At 42.1% G+C, this 19,820-nt stretch overlaps 1 protein-coding gene across 1 annotated transcript in view; it reads right to left on the bottom strand.

Moving 5' to 3' along the window:
• Positions 1-1,111: 1,111 nt before the first annotated feature.
• Positions 1,112-19,820, bottom strand: part of QTRTD1 (queuine tRNA-ribosyltransferase domain containing 1) — a 19,783-nt gene continuing 1,074 nt past the window's right edge. Inside the window, exons 2-9 of the mRNA XM_015413572.1 lie at positions 18,747-18,960; positions 17,349-17,404; positions 15,563-15,639; positions 10,796-11,005; positions 8,093-8,292; positions 4,426-4,577; positions 2,466-2,583; positions 1,112-1,542 (exon numbers count right to left, since the gene is read on the bottom strand). Coding sequence (XP_015269058.1) covers positions 1,284-1,542; positions 2,466-2,583; positions 4,426-4,577; positions 8,093-8,292; positions 10,796-11,005; positions 15,563-15,639; positions 17,349-17,404; positions 18,747-18,952 — 1,278 coding nt within the window. The 5' untranslated portion in view covers positions 18,953-18,960 and the 3' untranslated portion in view covers positions 1,112-1,283. The remainder of the gene's footprint in view (positions 1,543-2,465; positions 2,584-4,425; positions 4,578-8,092; positions 8,293-10,795; positions 11,006-15,562; positions 15,640-17,348; positions 17,405-18,746; positions 18,961-19,820) is intronic.

Below are 19,820 nucleotides of genomic sequence, written 5' to 3'. Positions count from 1 at the left end.
CAAGGTAGCAATATCATTTCTAAGAGGCATCATCATCAAGACCATGTGTGGAGGAAATTGCCACTTGGGAGTACAAAAATGTGGATGGGGTTGGAAAACGTTGGGGTAAACTTGGGGTTAAAAAAAATCCCAGAGCAGTGCAAGCAGTGGTTGATGCAAGGTTCAGGTCGACAGGACACGTCTCTCAGCAAATGGGCCCAGCAACAAAATCTGAAAATGCCAGTCAACTGTTTAGCATGGAAGATGGAGATGTGTTTATCACCACCAACCCCTTCAAACAGATGACTTGCTTTGCCAAAGCTGATTAGACAAACCATCTGTTTGGTGGGTATGTGCATACAGATAAACATGTGCAACTACATACATACAGATCATCTGTTCATTGGATCAATGGAGTCCACTGTCTAGGAAGAAATATGAAAATATGGATGTGTCTTATTAAAGTTTCCCATTAAACATAATTTAGAAAACAACTTTAAAAGATCCCGTTTGTAAAAAAAACAGAAATCCAGTAAAAACAGCACACTCAAGCTTAATAAAGTTCAGAAAAAGTGAACTGAAAAACGGAAACATTCAACAATAAGACTGTTCCCCGGACCTTTAGAAACCTTGAGCACACTCAAGCTTAATAAAGTTCAGAACTGAAAAACTGAAACATTCAACAGTAAGACTGTTCCCCGGACCTTTAAAAACCTTGAAGACAGCTAAGCAGACTGGAGTTATTTTATCAAAACTATGGACTGAGATCAGCCATATTCCTTATGCTCTACAGTCACATGAGAGTCACAACGCAATCACAGTTCTCATCCTGTCAATGATGTGGAGTGCTGTGATGCTTGGTCCCATTTGCAAAATAGCCATTAGGTCCCCAAAAACAGGATACCCAAGAACGGGTATCTGTTACAAAGAGAACTTCTTCCTATGTTCTTTACCTTCTTCAGAGATACTTTTAAAATAAAATACAACCCTAAGCATACTGATATTCATACAATGAAGATGATTCAGGGTCCGAAATGGAGGGTGACATTTTGTATTATTTTCATTCAGCTTCAATAGCCTCATGGTTTATGAAGATTACCCACAAAATCCATTTCAAAAAAAGAATGGCTAGCTGAGTGCTGGATGCCTCAGCACTTATCTTGACCTTTCACATTTCTTCAGTGGAGTGGGGCTTGTGGCTCACCCCTAAGCCTGCTAGGGACCAGGAGAGCTGTGCTCCCAATGACATGATCCTGATCATGGGCCAAATATGGAGATTCCTAATCCATGGGAGGTTCTTCTTCCTACACTCTTTGTGTATTTGGGGAGGCTTGAACTGCTTGTCTGCAGATGCTCTCCTTCAACTTATCCAGCCTGTCTTCTTTCAACGCATCCCGAACAGAACGGAAGAAGGCAAAGTAGTGCTGAAAGTTATGCATCATGAGCAGGACGCCGGCCAGCAACTCATTGGTCATGAGGAGGTGGTGGACGTAGGCACGACTATGATTCTGACAGCAGTAGCAGGAGCATCCACTCACTAAAGGACCAAAATTGTCCCGGTACCTAAGAAGGATCACATAATAAAACCATAAACAAACCCTCCAAGTCTAGTCCTTGGGTACAGTAAAGCCAAAAACAAATTATAGTAAGGATCTTTCTGATGGCCAAGATTAAACTGCAGGCTTCACCCCCATATTTTAGTCACTACTATTGGATGAAAGTAAGTTCTGTGCCACCATAAAGGCCAACAGGTTTAAATCTAAGGACCCACAATACTTCATTTTGTTTCTCCGGTGATGGCACATTTGAAAAGGGAAATGACTGATGCACTCCCATGGTGAGTGGCCCATCCTTCTCTGTATCAAGATATAGCCACAATCTTCTGTATTCTATAACAGCAACACACCATAACAGAATCACCATGGTGGCAAAGCACTCAGGGCTCTTGCTGTGTCAGAGACTTGTCAGAGACTCGGATGTCCCGGAACCTTTCTTCTGGATGGACTGCCAAGGTTGTTTATTGATGTTCAAAGGGATGTGATATTCCCTAGAACAGCAACTAAAATCTAATGTACTCATAACTTCTGTTTAATTTTTAAAACGACACTACTGAACTAATTTACCTTGCGTTAAGAGTTGGTGAGGACATACAGTTACGGAAAATATCGTAAACACTTTAGCAATGCATTTATTCAAAGAGATGGGATATTTGTTCAGCTGGAACTCTGAGGGCAAAAGACTGCTTAAACAACAAAATCGATTAGGAAAAGAACATATCAAATGCCATTTGAATGTTTTATGACTACCAGCAACTTCTAGTGGATATGCCAACCATGGCTCCTCTTAAAACAACTATCCTATAAACTTAAATGGGATGACTTCAGAATAAATGGACTGAAGACTATGCCTGAAGCAGCTAGTAAAAGAACGTGAAGCAGTACATAGCAGAAGCTGACACTTCAGAACAAACAAACAAACTCTCAAACCTTTTCTCTTTCAAACATATTTCAAATGCAGTCATCCCTTCAGCTCCACTGAGGATTTTGTTTTTTGTTTTTTTATCCTTGCTTTCTTCCATGTTTGGTTCCCCATTTTCTTCTGGGACTGCAGCAAACCAACAGTATTTCATTAATAAGCAGTGCCATCCTATCATATATTTCAAAGCAAGTCTTGTTGAAGTCACTCTGCTAAAAATTCACACTGCCATTTAAAAATATTTAAATAAGGGGTCCCCATCTGGCCACCAGATGTTTTTCGGAAGTGGACAGGGCCAGATGGAGCTTTTACCCAGGAGGGCTTCTGATTAGCCATTAGATATGATTGGCTGAGCAGGTCTTTCGGAGCCGCTGCCACCACAGCACAAGGATCTTCATTGAATGACTGAAGCTTTATATATATATGCAAGAAAATATTGTAAACCAGTATGTTTATTTTAAAAAGCAACCTGCTAAATAGAACTGTTGAACAGTTGTTATTAGAGTTACATATAACCTTACGCCCTGACATTCTGTGGCTGGCTCTGCCTCCTGCGGTGGCCATTTTGTGCTTGGCTCTGCCTCCTGCAACAGCCATTTGGTGACTGTGCCGACGATCCTCTGTCAAAATTCCAAGGTGCCCTCAGGCTAAAAAAGGTTGTGGACCCCTGGTTTAAATAATAATCCTAAGGTATTAAGGGGGACAACTAATTGGATGAGAGCTTGCATCTCAAATGGCTACACCATCTTCATTCTGCTGTCTTTTGGGGACTTTTTTCAATAAACATGATAAAATTCTTCCGTCTTAAAACTGAGTCAACTGTGCAGATATCTAACAGATTGGCGTATCTCTCTTTGATGGAATCTGTAACAGACCCACAGCCAGTCAACACTCCATATTTGAGCTGACAGTCTGTTAGCCTGCTGAAGAGGTCTGAGTCAGGCTGCCACAGCAGTGGTGGTGTTTGTGCGTGCATGGTGGTGGGGGCAGTGGCTAGGCTTAGATTCCAGCTGAAAGTTTTCAGAAGGACAAAAATCATCACAGAAATCACTGTGGCTGGAGAAGAGAATGCTTGAAAAGCCACTCCATCCTCTGGGAATTTAAAAGCTGTACTGGAATCCCCCCCCCCTAAAAGTTAGCTTCTCTTTCCAGCACAAATTACTGGGAAGCACAAGGAGGGACTCTTCAGTCTGTCTTATGAAAGAGGACAAAGGAGCACCGTTGCTCCCCTTTGCACCTTTCAAATCTATATGACTTGTCATGTTGGAAGTGAGGTTTCTGAAAAAAATGTGATAAAAGATCTACTTGTCTGGTTCAAGTTATCCAAGCATGAAAAACACCAAGACCCAGCCATTAAGAAAGCCATCAGCTGCTTTTTCTGCCTTAATCTTCACACTTGCCGTGTATGTGAACGACATTCACTCAGCTTGGCTGAAAAATCCTTGGATGAAGGAAAAGTACAGTCCTTACATATTCTTTTCAATCTATGAAGGAACTTCATTTTTACAGCGTATAAAGACACCAACGAAAACACAGGAGCAACCTGCATTAATGCCTTCAGTCTTTTAAGGAGGGTAGGAAGAAGGTGGAGACAACAGGGGAGTATGCCACCCAAGAAACGGCTTGAGGTGGAGATGAAGAGAAGAACGGCCTTAAATCCCAATTATAAAATACTAATTGCCCAAAGATCTCATAGATTCTATGGACACCACTAATAAGCAATCCAGGTCTTAAAAACAGCATCAGGACCCATCTGAAAACAGGGCTTCCTGTGCCATAAGCAATACAGAAATACAGAGGTGATTAATACTGCCATCCTAAGCAGAGTTTCACCTTTTTAAGTCCATTGAGGTCAGTGTGCTTAGAAGGTCTAACTCTGCTTTGGATGGCACTATAAGAAGCTGAAACACGTTACTCCTAAGGGTGTTTTTACCCCAATATCCCCACAAGCAAGGCTACTGAGATAAATACCGTCTCCGTCAGGATCCGGAAGATAACTGTAGCTGAAGGACAAGGCACAGCCCCGTTCCGTCACCTGGTAAGGGAAACAACTCTCAAAAACATCCACCCCTCTCTCAATTAACTCCAGCACTTCATCTGGCCTGCCAATACCATGGATGAGCCTGCAAAAGATACAGAGGGGAAAAGCCATGGTCAGAAGCAGTCAGGTTTACGGCAGTCTGTTACTTCTCTCTCTCTCTCTCTCTCCCTCCCTCCATAGACCTGTGTGTGTGTTTTAAACAGCACAAACTCATCAATGAAATCATAAAACACACAATAACACCCAGTCCTAAACATCACATAGTAAGATCCCAAAACAATTAAACAAACATCCCTCCACACACATACACAAAGTAACATATTCCCTAAAGCATCTCTCTAAAAGCCTGACAGACAGCATCACATACTGTCCCAAGCACCTGGAGAGCGGGCATCACTGGACTTCATCAGGGAGTTGCTCCGCCATTAATGGATGCCCTGGACACCTTTCTCCCACACCAAAGGGTTAAAGGAAACCATATAAAGAGATGTACTTTCCTCTGTGCAGGACTCAGCTTGTATAAAGGTTTATAGTTCAAGAACCACATAAGCAAGGGAACAAACCTGGGGGTTCCTTGGGCTTGCATGCCCCTTGCCCCTCCCAGGTTGCATGTGTGGGGAGGAAGGTGGGGAAAGGGTTGTAATGACAAACCATGATGTGTCACTCACATAAGCACATGAGTTGCTCACATAAGCACAAAGTTCATGATTTATTTTGTCATTTCCATAGCACCTTCAGTGCACAAAGTGGGGTTACAATGCTGAGGTTGCCTTTTTCTTCGTTTCTAACGTATGGCCTCCCATTTAAAGTCAGTTTTGAGAGAACACAGGGACACCTGAAATCAAACTCCTGAAAGGACAAGCCACTTTTATAGAATTTCATAAGTCAGTGACTGTATTGAATGCAGGACTGGATCTTAAGAGTCTGGGGCAAGTGATGCAACAGTGGGAGGGCTCCTAGTGTCCTGGTCCCACTGCTGGACCTCCTGATGGCACCTGGTTTTTTTGGCCACTGTGTGACAGAGTGTTGGACTGGATGGCCTGATCTAACATTGGCTTCTCTTATGTTCTTATTTCATTCTGTCTGTCCATGCGGAATATTCTCACTCTTCAGCTACCATGCATAAAGACTGATGAGAGACAACAGTACTTGCCAGAGTACTGTTGGTGGGGATGAGCTTTGCTTTATTTTTGGGACCTTTCTAGATAAAAGAGCCATGCCCCCCAAAAAACAAAAAAACACAAACCACAAAAAGATGAATGGTATTGCTGGTATTTTGCATAGTCCACATACCCATTGAGGTCATATTAGCTCCTTTTACTCAAACTGTATTGTTTTCAAAAGCACATTCCTAACAGCCAGCACTAAAACATTCCCCAGGGTCTTGAAAATGCAGCTGGATTCACCCATGCTTCTTGCGCTATTATTAGTGATGGCAACACTAGACTCCGAATTCAGCTGGCAGCTTTGTCAAAGATTTGAGAGGTGAAGAAACAGCAGTTTTGCTCTCCCGCAGGAACAATGGCTGTGCTGACAATCGTATGAGCTAATTTAGGTCAATATGCATAGCACGTGGCTGGAAAAATATATAGTGCAGGAACAAATTGCCATTTTAGTGCTGACTCCCCACCCCTCACCCCATTGTATAATTAAACTCAGGCCTTTGAAAACTTCCAACATGAGTTGTTGCATTTTTATGCTATCCGGTTAACAAAGCAATTATGCACGCAATTAGCAATTGCCAAGTGCTTAACTGCAAATCTTCAAGCAGCATTGAGTTGCTTCTCATTGAAAACATTTTGATGTCTGCCAGTATTTGACAGGCATGTTTGTCTTCACCACCACTATTGAAACTGTCAGCTACCCAAGTGGAGCACAACAAGGACGAAGGCGGCATCTGGGGCAGAGGAAGCTGATGCAACAGGCAAGTGTGGGAGGGGCTGTACAGTGTCTGTGCCACTTGGGCAGCTGCGCAGACAAGAAGTGCGGGAAGTTCATCTCCTTGCCCATCCCTGGAGGACTAAACCCTATCCATCTCGAAAGCAGGTGACCGGGCTTGTGTAGACATCAACCCCAAATGTGTGAGTCGCTGCCATTAACGCCCACAAAAAGCAGCAGGCATTCTACTGCTGTTCACAAGTTTAGTTAGGCTTTTTCTTAGAGGGCAGAAGTTTCCTTTTCACTGAATACAGTCCAGGCCAAGCAGCTTGCCTGGAAAGCAGAACAGAAGAAGGCCTGCTGGAGTGGGTCCAGCCCCTCTCCCTACATCCCTGCCCCGAACCCCTTTTCAAGATGATACCAGCTTCATGCAGTTTGGCTTAAGCTGGGGACAAGGCAGGCAAGTGTTGCAATGAAGGGCCATGGGACTTGGTTCGTGGGGAAGAGCCATCTTGCCACCTTCTCACCCTGCAGCCCTGTCTCCTACCTGTCTGGAACTGGAGCATCCCCAAACCTAGCTGGCCACTTGGAGGATCCAGGTAATGGAGCCATCGTAGTAGGGAGTGCCGCATCATGAAGCCCTATCAGAGGCCGGTGATGCTGATGATGAAGAGCACCATAACTTCTCCCCGCAGCCTGCACTACCCCTGCAGCCTTTGAAGTTATGGTGGTGAAAACACATATCTCCTGAAGAAAGATTAGGTTTTGAACAAAATCCTGCCGAGGGCCAGTACTACATTTTTAATTGTCTAGATAAGCCTTAAGGGTGATCTTTTACAGCCTGCAGAAACAAGTTAATAGTATTCAGTTGTTGAAAAATGTGAGTGCACAAGGGGAGAGGCTAGCAGAAGAGCTGCAACTTCCAAGTAAAATAGTAGCATGGATCTACTAACCCCAGGCAAGCACAAAACAGTCCCTTTTCATATGTGTATTTTGCAAGCATGGCACAAAACTATTGTAAACATACACAGATGCTGCTTGTTTATAACAGCAGGCCCTAAAACACCCCAAAAATGCATCCCACTCAATAGTCTCAACTCTGAAGTAAGCTAATTTCTATCTGTACAACTGACTGCAGACTGTCATCAGAAACATTATTTGATCTATTCTAAGATGTGGCCTTTAACACTAACAGCTGAAGTCAAGTGTCATTTGGTGAACATTTTTTATTACAATGGCAAAGAATGTCAGAACAATCTGTATCCTATCCTATCTTGTATTTACATCCCTTTGCTTTGATAAAGACAAAAACAAACAAACAAAACCCTTGAGGAGTGGTTTTGTGACACGGTTAAGAATCTTAACCTTTCTCCTTCAACCTATTGTTTGATGTATCTCAATTGAAAAAAGCCACTTTAAAATATGGCATGGTTTGCAGTCAGCTAAAAGAAAACACAGAACTATAAAGCTGGACAGTGGGGAAATGAGTGAACTAATCATGCTCTCTACTTTGTTGATGCAAAGATACTCTGTAGCTGAACCCAAAATGGACTACTTTCTCTGGAGTTACAGCTAAGAAGTGACCAAAACGTGATTTTTCAGAAGTACATAATACAATGTTCAAGAATATATAAAAGATTTGCTCTGGCAAGAATAGCCTGAATTGATTATCTGCATGAGAAAGGTGGGCTTCTGATCAGATCTGCACTTTGTTCTGACCTCGGTTTATCTTCTGGCAGTTCTGCCACAGCAGAGGACAGGAGTTCCAGCTTGGTGTCCTTGGCCATGGCATCTCCCTGGAAGCCATCCAGCAGGAAGCCACCCACAGGGCGCTTGGCAGTCTCCTTGGCGGATCGCAGCCTCTCCTCCAACACATCCCCACCTTCAATAACCCCAATCATCACACTCTTTTGCAGTTCCTAGTTTGAGAGAAAGTAACATATTAAAGAAAGATAATATATCCCTCCTTCTGTCATTATACTTAAGGTGGCTAACAGTGCAGCAGTTACTTGTTGCAAGCACATAGAAACAAGTCCATTAACAAGATAAACAAACAAGCACAGAAGCTAGGATCAAAAATTAGAAGCTAACAGAGATTAAAAGCACAAAGGGTAAATATGCCCTTGGGCTCACCTTTATCACGGCACAGAGTCCCAATGGAAGATATTTTAAATCTTCCTTGTCAGTACTCCTATGTCAGTGATATTTGAGACTGATAAAAAGAAAGGACAGTGTGTAACACTGGGGATAAAGCAATGAACTGGGAGACAGAAGAAACTTCTTTATCAATGTCCTTCCTTTTTTCCTTAACTCACAACAAGTAATGCTAAGTTACCTTTATAAACATACATTAGTGATTAAAATGAAAGAATCATAGTACATACAGTGTAATAGCAAGACCATACTCCAAGTACATTACTAATTTTATCACTAGAAATCAGACTCTTGGATCCCCTTTCCTACAAGGGCAGGCCAAAAGAGTTTGGGGGCTTTTTAAAGTTTAAGGTAAAGGTAAAGGTAAAGGTTTCCTTGCTCGAAAGCCAGTCAAATCCGACTCTAGGGTTGCGGTGCTCATCTCCGTTTCAAAGCCGAAGAGCCAGCGCTGTCCGAAGACGTTTCCGTGGCCATGTGGCCGGCATGACTAAACACCAAGGCACACGGAATGCTGTTACCTTCCCACTGAAGTGGTACCTATTTATCTACTTGCAATTTCTTGCTTTCGAACTGCTAGGTTGGCAGGAGCTGGAACTAGAGACGGGACCTCACTCCGTCATGCAGCAACTCGGGTCTCAAACTGCTGAACTACCGACCTTCCACAGCCTGCAGTTCAGCGTCTTAACCACTTGAGCCACTGCAGCTCAAGTTTAGGGGGGGGGAACCCCCAAAACCAAGATGACTAAGAGAGGACATGACAGAAGTCTATACAGTCACACATCATTTGGAGCAAATGGATAGAACTTTTCCCCCTTCCTTAATAATATAAGAACTTAAAGTCTCTCAATGGAACTGATTAGGACAAAAAAAAAGAAGGCACTTCTTCATACAGCATATAGTTAATGTATGGCGTTTGCAGCCGCAGGATGTGGTGATAGCCACTAGACAAATTCAAGGAGGAAAGGTCTATTAATTCTGCAGAAAGGGGGGGGGACACTCCTCCAATAAGGCTGCTTGGCCAACTCTCACCTGGCCCCCTCCCTCTCAAACAACATAAAGGGCCGTTCTTCCTGCAGAAGGGGAGGAAGAGAGGGGACAGCCCCCTTCTGCTGTGCAACAAAAGGACTTAATTTCTAATCATGTTCTATATAGTCTCTGTAAACTGCCTGGACAGCAAATCACTAAACGGTACGTTAAAAATAAAACATCAGACAACATTGCCAATGACGGCTAAAGGAAACCTCCATATTCAGAAGCAATGAAGACCAGCTCAGGGGCGGCAACTGTAGGAATATGTATAGTTTTCTTTCCCTATTTGAAGGCTTCTTGGAGACAGCTGGCCAGCCACTATGGAGTAGATGAATTTGTGATCTACTCCAAAAGATCTCTTCTTACATTCAAAACATGCCTGCTTTTTAGCGGATGGCGACTACTGTTTCCAACTGATTGATTCCTCGGCCCCCTGTGAACAATATATCTTCAAGAGTTCCAGGCTGCTTCTTACAGTGCCTACTCTTTTTTAGAGTAATTAAGCATCTCATGTGCTGCCTTTTCCATTACAAACTTATAAGCACATTATTAATAATGTTTGAATGGTACAGTGAACATCCTTTTTAGGAGGCTGCTGTGCATATCAGCTTCCTCCCCAAAGTATAATGAAAACCTCACACTCCTTTCAGGAATCAGATATTACCAGTCTCTCTCTCTCTCTCTCCCCCGCCATGAAAAAGAACACATGGCAGACATGAATTTGTATTTGACTTAGATTTTTGTTGTGTTGTGGGGGTTTTTATTGTGGGTTTTTTGTTTTGTTTTTGGTATAAGCTGCTTGAGCTTATAATGTTTTCAAAGTTGCACACCATCTCTGACACTAATCTCCAGGTGAGAAACTGTGGCACCAGTTAGTGTTTCTTAGGAAAAAGGCCCAAGGCTGCAGTGCACAAAACTGTAAGCCCTTCAGACTCAAAGAGGATTTGTGCTGTGGAATGCAATAAAATAAATAAAATAAAATAAAACAGGCCAAGCTTACTTTCAGTCCTGCTCAGTGCAAGTAAAGAGTGAACAATGTACTAGAGGATTATGCATGGACAGCTTAATCAGGTATGTCAGTCCAGCTCTGCAGATAAACACAGGGGTCCAGAACTGCCCAAATTGTCCTGCCACTCTGCTGTGTGCTCCAAGCATTAGGTCATCTGTGCTCTGAGTAACTTGCCAGGCTCAGCCCAAAGCAACCGCTGCAATAATGGCCCACCCAGATTTCACTCTCACCGGAAACTCTTCTTGCAGTTGTAAGCACTCATCCAGAAAGGACAGTGATCGATCCACAGACTTCTTGGCCCTCTTTTTGGAGACTTCTCCAGCAATTGTATCCCCATCTGAGAGACACTGGAACCAGTCTGGCTGGAGAGCCCGTTGAATGGTCATGAACTTTGCTGGCGTCATTTCCATCCTCCCGCCAAACCCCCAGATGGAAACTGTCTGTTAGAGACAAAGGCAACATAATGAGTTTTAATAGACTTATAGTCTGAAAATCAATCCTGCAAAGACTGCAGTGATTGAGATCACAGACTGTGTCCCTTCCATGTTCATATTATAATCTACAAGTGTAGCTGCTGGCTTTGAACAACTTTGCTTTTTTCTGTATAATCACAGATCCGATTCCAGTCTGAAACAAGGACAGAATCAGCAAGATGCAACAGTCAAAGAATGCCTCTGTATTATGAAAATGTTTCTTAGCAACGGAGGACTTCTTGGCAGGATTTGTCTCCACCAGAAGTATTCTCTCTCCTAACTTCAAACAAAGCTCTCGTGCTGAGATCAGGGAAGATACCAGTTGATTCAAACCAAATTGCAAAATAGGGGGAATTGGCCAGAAATTCATTATTCTCCAAATAACAAGAAACTAGTGTTTCTTGGATTGGGTAAAGAGGAGGGGGAAGCCAACAGCCAAGGAAGCCATGAAATCATTTGTAATGTTTACCTTGAAGTGCTTCCAAATACATTCTTGATCAATGATCACGAAATGAGAAATGCTGAGAAATCACTAAAAGATAGTCCAGTGGGGACCGTCATAACACAATGAATATCTGTACTAAATGTTACAAAAGGATTTCAGGAGCTCAATACTGAGTTGCTGTTTTCAGCAGCAGCCCCAAATTCTTCCCAGCATAAAACTTCACCCTCAACTCTCTCTCCAAATGAAAGTCTGTGGCCAGTTCAAACTAGCATGTTCTGCAATCACTGCAATGTGTGAAACAGCCATCACACCTAAAACACTATATACAGGTCTTTCATATCAGATCACATAACCTCAAATACAGTATTTTTTCAATGAAGATAGCTCATGCAATCAGCTGATTGTCACAAAATAATTCCATGCATGTGCAAACCAGTATCCAATATCTGCTTCCAAGTGACCATCATTAAAATAATAATACCATATCTCACAAGAACGACATATGATGTTGCTCTGTCCTAGGGTACCCAAAAGATTGTGGAAAAGCTATAAACTAAAATTTTATATTTTATCCAGCAAACTTGTTAATGCAAAACACTTATTTTGGGCAGTGATAGATGAGTATTTCCTTGGGGATAGAGGACTGAATCCTTCCAACTTTTCCACTAGTGGAAGCAGGACAAGGGGTCGCTTCTGACCCCACCCCCAAGACTATGCCAGGATTTGTGGGACTTGCATGTATAGAAAAGTCATGCGGGATGAGGGCTACACAGAAACAGGGAATTGGGTGATATTGACCTGCCTCCTTCTTAGGCCAATTGAAAATGTGGTCAGAACCAATCCATTATCTTTCCACTTTTCCACAGTATAGGAAATCACAGAGACACATGCACTCGTCTCATAAGGGAGCGATTGGGTGATATTGACCTGCCTCCTTCTTACGCCAGTTGAAAATGTGGTCAGAACCAATACATTATGTTTTTACTTTTCCACAGTATAGGAAATCACAGAGGGACACGTGCACTTGTCTCATAAGGGAGCATGTGCATATATACACAGAGACACTTGTTCCATTATGCGATAGCAAATCATAATTTATATACATTTTGTATGCCTACTATCATAAATGCATGTTTGCGTGCACGCACAATTAAATCAGTTTGTGTATTTATACCGGCAATAGTTCCTAGATGATTCTGTGTGGCCACTCTCCTCCCTAGCACAACGCAAACAATCACCACAACATCTCCTTCAGCTTTTCTTTTGTACCCTGAGGAATGGAAGGGAAGCCACTAAAATCTAGTGGGAAATTAAGGATTAAGGTTGCCAATGCAGATTTCTTCCCCCCAATGTGAACATTGTCCTTCATCCCCTCCCCTTTTCTGTTATTAGGAAAATGAAGCACTGTACACCACAGGGTAATCTTCTGTGAGTCTGTTTTTTGTGTTATAACCACCTGTTATTCAAGCACTGTCCTTCACTAGTGTCACACGCAGGCCTGAAAGCTTGAGCAATTAAAGCTAGCATGTGACGGCACGCACACGAGTCAAGCCCATCTGCAGAAAATTAAATGCAGTGAGTGTAAGCAGGCACAGTGGTACGGAGGAAGACTACATTGCTTTTGCTGAGTCTCAGTTTTAAAATTAAGACAGACAGACAATTAACACAGGCTTCATTATGTCTGCTAAAGGAATGCACAGCCTCCTGTTCTCCTGGGGCAATCACTCAAGCAACTATCACTCATATTAATTTTTCCACATCTACAGTTTCAAGCAATGAAAAAAGGCGTTCATACGTCCTACCTTCAAAAATAAAAAACAGAACATTTAGACAAGTACAGAGTAGATCATTAAGACAAGCAATAAACATTTTAAAAAACACATCCAGAGCAGGAAACCAGCCAGAGAAGCAGTGCAGCCTTTGGATGACAAAGAAATAAAGGAATTGCTAAGGGGAGATGGCAGAGAACGTCAATGTGATTTTCTTGCTTCTGTGTTCACTGTGGAAAGTATGGGGCATGTACCTATGCCGCAGCCACTAATTTTAGGAAGGGAGTCTGAAGAACTGAGCAAAATTGAGGTGACCAGAGAGGAAGCTCTGGACCTGTTGGGGAAATTAAAAACTGATAAGTTTCCAGGTTCTTATGGCATACACCCAAGAGTTCTTAGTGAACTCAGATGTGAGATAGGTTATATACATGGACTAGGGAAAAGGCCCGTTGTGGAAATAAATACAATGGCCTCTAGAAAGAAGCTCTGGGCGGGTGCCCCGGCCTTGGACACTCAGTGTCAATTTGCTGTGGTGACCTCAGCAGGGTATAATGACACTGAGTCCACCATTTTCTCCAGAGGAACTGATCTCTGCTACCTAAAGAACAGTTGTAATTTTGAGTGATCGCCAGTCCTCACCTGGAGATTGGCAACGATGGTTCCACAGAAGGGAACAGTTGGTGTGGAGGGTGGAGTATATGGCTTTGTACCTGTCCGAGGTCCCATGCCTCCTGAAACCTCACCCTCTCCAGGCTCCATCCCTCACATCAAACTGTTTAGAATGTTAGAGGCAAAAGCCAATCAAGTTGCATATGCAAACGACCTCTGTGTTCCGAGGCAAAGGCCAATGAGGCTGCATATGCAAATAACCTCTGTGTTCTGACTGGCTATGGGGGGGAGAGGAAGAGCAAAATGTTTAGAATGTTGGAGGCAGGACTCAGGCAAAGCAGCCAGTGGATAGGGAGACCCTCTGAATGACACATCAGAGAGTGAACTGATTTGGGGGCGTGTGGAATGTTCTAGAGAAGTGCTACCACCATTCAGCTTTTATTTATAAGGGAGATTAGTAGATCACTAAATTCAGCTGCTGCATCAGAAGACTGGAGAGTAGTAAATGTCACACCAATTTTAAAAAGGGATCCAGAGGGAACTAGGAAATGACAGGCCAGTCAGCCTAATGTCTGTCCCAGGCAAATTAGTAGAAAGTGAACAAGCATGTAGACAACGATGACCCAGTAGACATTATATACTTTGACTTTCAAAAGGCTTTTAACAAGGTACCTCGCCAGAGACTCCTGAGAAAGCTTAGCAGTCACGGGATAAAAAATTGGTTAAATTACAGGAAGCAAAGAGCAGGAATCAATGGACAGTTCTTACCATGGATCCCACTGGGATCCATGGTAAACATGCCCTCCTGAACACTGGGATCCCACAAGGATTGGTATTCAGGCTGGGACAATTTAATTTATTCATAAATGATCTTGAATTAGGGCTGAGTAGTATAATGGCCAAAGAGTACAGCCAGAAGCCCAAGAGGCTCACTGTGTTTGTCTGCCTTTTAAAACCAAAGTGTCTGAAAATGGTCATGTTGACTGTACTGGAGAAGCAAGCTGGTGTGGTTGCAAAAAAAAAAAAAAAGGCACCGAACCAACTTGACTTAGCTTGGAAGGCAGTCCCTTCCCTTGATTTGGCTGACCTGGCCATGTGGAGACATGTTAGGGTTGTCTCAGTGCTAGACTACTGTATTGCAATCTACTTTGTTCTTCTTTTAAAGACAGCTCAGAAACGCCAGCTGGAATGGAACACCGAGGCCCAGCCACTACCAGGTGCTCAGTGGAATCTATGTATCACTTCCACTCTGCAAACACTTCACTGGTTACTGATTAGTTACCAGGCTGAACTCAAGGTTCTAACTATCACCTACAAAGCTGTTAATGCACTGGATCCGTGTACCTGCAGGACTGCCTCTCCTCCTGTATTCCACTGCGACAACTTTGGCAATCACAGCAAAGCCTCCTGAAGGTGTAAAATGTGCAACATAGAATTGTTCAGGAGGGCATGTTTACAGAACAGGGCTGTGGTATAACGGATCAGCTCAGGATGTGACTTCTGTTAGGGATAAAGGATTGCCCCCCTACAGTTCTTCAATCCCAGCCCCGCTGTGTTATGTTTACTCAGAATCTTTGCCATTGAACTCAAACATTACCATATCTTGTAATCTGCTTGATGACTGACTGAATAACTTTTTTTTTGTACTAAATCTTCCTTGAGTCCTACTGAGAAAGGTGGACTATAAACGTAAATAAATACCTTGTTGTTGTTGTAGCCAGGCGGAGAGATAACAGCAGGGTCATGGAGGGAACAGTACATTACCGAGTCAGGCATACCTGAGCACACAATGAAAAATGTTGCCGTTTAACATGCAGGCTCTGCAGGCAGCAATTCTTTGAGACAAATTATAGTCACAGTTAAGCACACACAATTTATTATTTCTGGATAGAAAGCCAATAGTTAATTGGTTCACTGGTTACTGTAACATTCCAGTAAGCAGCTGTTTCCTCCCTCCCCCTTCCAGGAGAGGGGGGAAATGACATCAAAAAGGCTGCATTTAATAACCTCACGTGTGAGATGTAACCTTTGGATTGACTAATGTTGCTGCTGCTTACTGTTTGGTGTAGTGGTTAAGTGCGCGGACTCTAACCTGGGAGAACCGGGTTTGATTCCCCACTCCTCCACTTGCACCTGGCTGGATGACCTTGGGCAAGCCGTAGCTCTGATAAGAGCTGTTCTTGAAAAAAGAGCAGTCTCTGTCAGAGTTCTCTCAGCCCCACCCACCTCACAGGGTGTCTGTTGTGGGGAGGGGAAGGGAAAGGAGTTTGTAAGCCGCTCTGAGACACCTTTGGGTAGTGAAGGGCGGGGTATAAATCCAATCTCTTCTTCTTCTTCTTCTTTACACAGCAGAGACCAAATGACAGCTGACTGGGTTGGCTCTGGCATAAACACTCTCAGGGCCCCTGACACTTGACAGTCTAGCTTTGGTGATTAAACTACTTCAAAGACCAGAGCTTTGAAGGATAACAAATATCAGAATTGAAGAATGAGCTGTAAGAAAAAATGAATGAAAGACACACATGCCATGAAATGTCAAAAAACGGGATGACGGACACTATCAGGTACTGTGCCTGAAAGTCAAGACAAGGATCCCAGATGGTGGCTCAGACTAACTATATCTAAGGCTTCTAAATGTTCTCTCTCTTTCACAGCTATGAGTACAGTTTGCCAAAACTGTTTTAAGAGACAGTCTTCTGGGCAGTGAAAATATAACTGCAATTCAGTGAGATTTTAGTATCTAGCTTACTCAGCACTCCTCACAAAACACCAGCTTTATTTTCCACCAAATTAAAAATGTGATGAACTCAAGGTAGAGTGCAGAAGAGCATACACATTGCATGCAATTGCTGAGTATTTCTAATTTAAAGATCATTAAAAATACTTAGATTTCCATCTAAAAAAGAAATTAGTAACTTTATCTCTGCTGTAGCTGACCGAAGATACAATAGTGATTCACTGAAAAGACACAGGATAATAATCCTCGGGATTTGCCAATCTCATGACTACAAAACTCTTTTGAGCCCACAGTGCACCACTGCTGACTTGAAATTCATTGCACAGCAGTTCCCACATCCTATCAGCCTGACAACATGCAGCAGCCATCATATACAGAGATGGTCTATTCACGCGCGCACACAAACTGCCATGAAACATCAAAAACTGGGTTTCTAATGATGTCCAACACTATCTAGTCCAGCACCTATAGAAATGTAAAAGAGCTCGGAGCCTCCATGTAAAATAAAGTGGACACTGTGTGCTACCTGGACTGGAAGTGGGTTGTCAACATTGCCCTCTGACGCCAAGCAAAAGCAATTAGAGCAACAGTATTATAATGCAATCCATTTACCAGTGGGTTCCTGAGTCATTATGCCCTAATATAATAAATTCCACATTCTTACAAGCTAAGTTTCTAAACACATATTAGACACTACCAGAGTGCAACTTATAGCCTTCCAGCGTATTACCTCAACACACACAACCTTACCTACAAATCTTCCAATTCCTTCTTTATATTCCTCCATGACCTCCTGAAGCTCTACCCTGCATTCAAACATAGATACACAGATTATTACAACTAATTCATCTTTGAACGAAGGTATAGCAAGAACATTCAGCTCACATTTCCAATACAAGTTGTGTTCTGGATAAAATACGATCAACTTAAAATTGCTGCCATGCAATTTTACCACAGGACATAAAGCCATCCATGCCTTTAGGGTTTCAGATTAAACTATGGTTAAATATTAAAACTGCAGGAGAAAACAGATCCTGTGAAGCAAATCTGCATTGGTTTCTAATGGCCAAATGGGAGTAATTAAAATTGCAATTTTGCCTTAAAAAGACTAAATTGTGTGAGTCTTGTCTTCTCTATGTCTTAATGAAACACCCAACTGAAAGTGTTCTCCAGGAACTCAATCCATACATTATTTAAGCATGAACTACAAAGAGGTACAGAGAATGACTCTCATCAGCTACTATACAATTATGAAGTCCTCTTCTGTAATTGCTGCCAGATCCTAATCTAGTATCAGTGCTGTGTATCTCACCTTTTTTTTTAATGTGCTTTTATGCCTCAGGTTTTTAGATTGTTTTGACTTATTTATTGGCATGTCTTTATTATCTGTTCTTATTTATTTATTCTACTAACTTAGCTTGTTTAATTGTTTAATTGTGTGATTGTTTTATTACTTTGATTGGTTTTTATTACTTTAGTCATGAGTGAGCAAGTCTGGAGAAGCAACATATGAATCAAATAAAATAACTCTTCACAGGAGGGAGCAGCAATTTCTGCTGGTTCCCTCCTCCCTTGCAGATTACCACTTTGTTCTTTGTGCTGTTCCTCAGGGTCTGCTGACCATCAGGAACAAAATTTCAGCAAGGGTATTAGTGGGCTGCAAAAAAGTCCTGCTCTGCTAAATCCACAGATAGCTGGATACAAGCTGGTATAAGGCTCTTTTATTTCAACAGGGATACTGCATCAGTGGTTCTGGGTTGCAAAACTGGAATAGAGAGCTTATTCTTCTCATCACCTTTTGATATTTTTAGATTATGTGTATGAAAAGAAAGTCTCTTACAGATTGATAATCTAGTTTAAGACAAATTTTAAAAGGAGATGGAAGAAATAACATATTACTATGTTTTCATCTAGATTTTTTATTTTGTTTTGAAGGTTCCCTTTTGCACTCTAAACAAAAAAATTAGTAAACATTGAACTATACTGAGTAAGGAGCATTATATCATAGGCAAAACCCTTTTTAAATGACAGAGAGATTGATTTTAAAGCATATCTCTTAAACACACATAATTGGTTGCAGCTCTTTTGTCTACTTCTTCAAGCAGAAGCTAATGAACCCCTGCTTTGGCAGAAGAAAGCTTCACTCACAGGGCTGGAAATGGAAGTTGTGCAATAACAGGAACATCTTTGACAGTCTCCAGAGTGTCATGGGTGAGGTGTGGTGCTGATCCCATTTTGGTATAAAGCAGACAACCTGGAATGTCCATGTGCTGAATCCCTTTCTTGCCTAGGTTTGTCAGCATGCCGAGACGACATCCACCAGCCACTTTGGAGACACTCAACTTCATCTTCATGAACACACCTGAAAGACCACCATCAATGAATAATTCACAATGCCATCTTTATTCTGCAGTAAATGCAGTATCTCACCCCACACTTATGACATGGAACCATATTTTAGTTTTTTCCGACTTCCAACTTTAATCCAATTTCTGTGGACACACTTCCCAAAACGGCAGCCACCTTAGTCTGTTGTAGCAAAAAGGTCAAAGGTATGATCCAACAGGAAGGTATCCACAGCAAAAATACAGAAATAAGAGGGAGCTGTGAAAAAGAATGGAATTCCCTGATAGGTTGTACCCTAGACTGCAGCATTCACTTTTGCTGGCAAAAGTCTATGTCATCATATAGCGAAGTTGAACTAAAAGAGTAAGATATTGGTTGAAGGAAGAAAAGCAATAAGGTACCCCAAAACACAGGTACATTTGCATTTTTGTGTAATTCACAAACAGGGGCTAAATGAAAACACCCTAAACAGACCCAGAATATTTTAGGGAGATGTGAGAATAAAGAATATTAATTCCAGAATACTTGAATTGAATGGCACCATTCTATATTTTTTGTTTCCATACCAAGAGACAGCAGCAGCTTTCACACAGCCCATGACAGAAAGTTTTATAGATAACTATGCATTGTATGGGGGAAAAGATTGTTTCTTGCTACCTTAAAATTATCAGTTTGAGACTATCAGGTCTGACACAAAATATTATCAGTGTGAGATTATCAAATCCAACACAAAATAAAACATAACTCCAATGTGGACAATGCACACAGGCAGTTGTGCCCACTGTAAGTAAACTTTGTGGTCTTCTTACTCTGCAAATTAATACTCCTTACATGATGTTGTAGAGAAATAATCATCCTGCTTTGGCAGGAAGAGCG

This window comes from Gekko japonicus, unplaced genomic scaffold (genome assembly GCF_001447785.1).
Source record: "Gekko japonicus isolate JY-2015 unplaced genomic scaffold, Gekko_japonicus_V1.1 scaffold273, whole genome shotgun sequence".
NCBI lineage: Eukaryota > Metazoa > Chordata > Lepidosauria > Squamata > Gekkonidae > Gekko > Gekko japonicus.
Note: the sequence above shows the minus strand (reverse complement) of the source record. Positions and strands in the feature narration are given on the sequence as shown.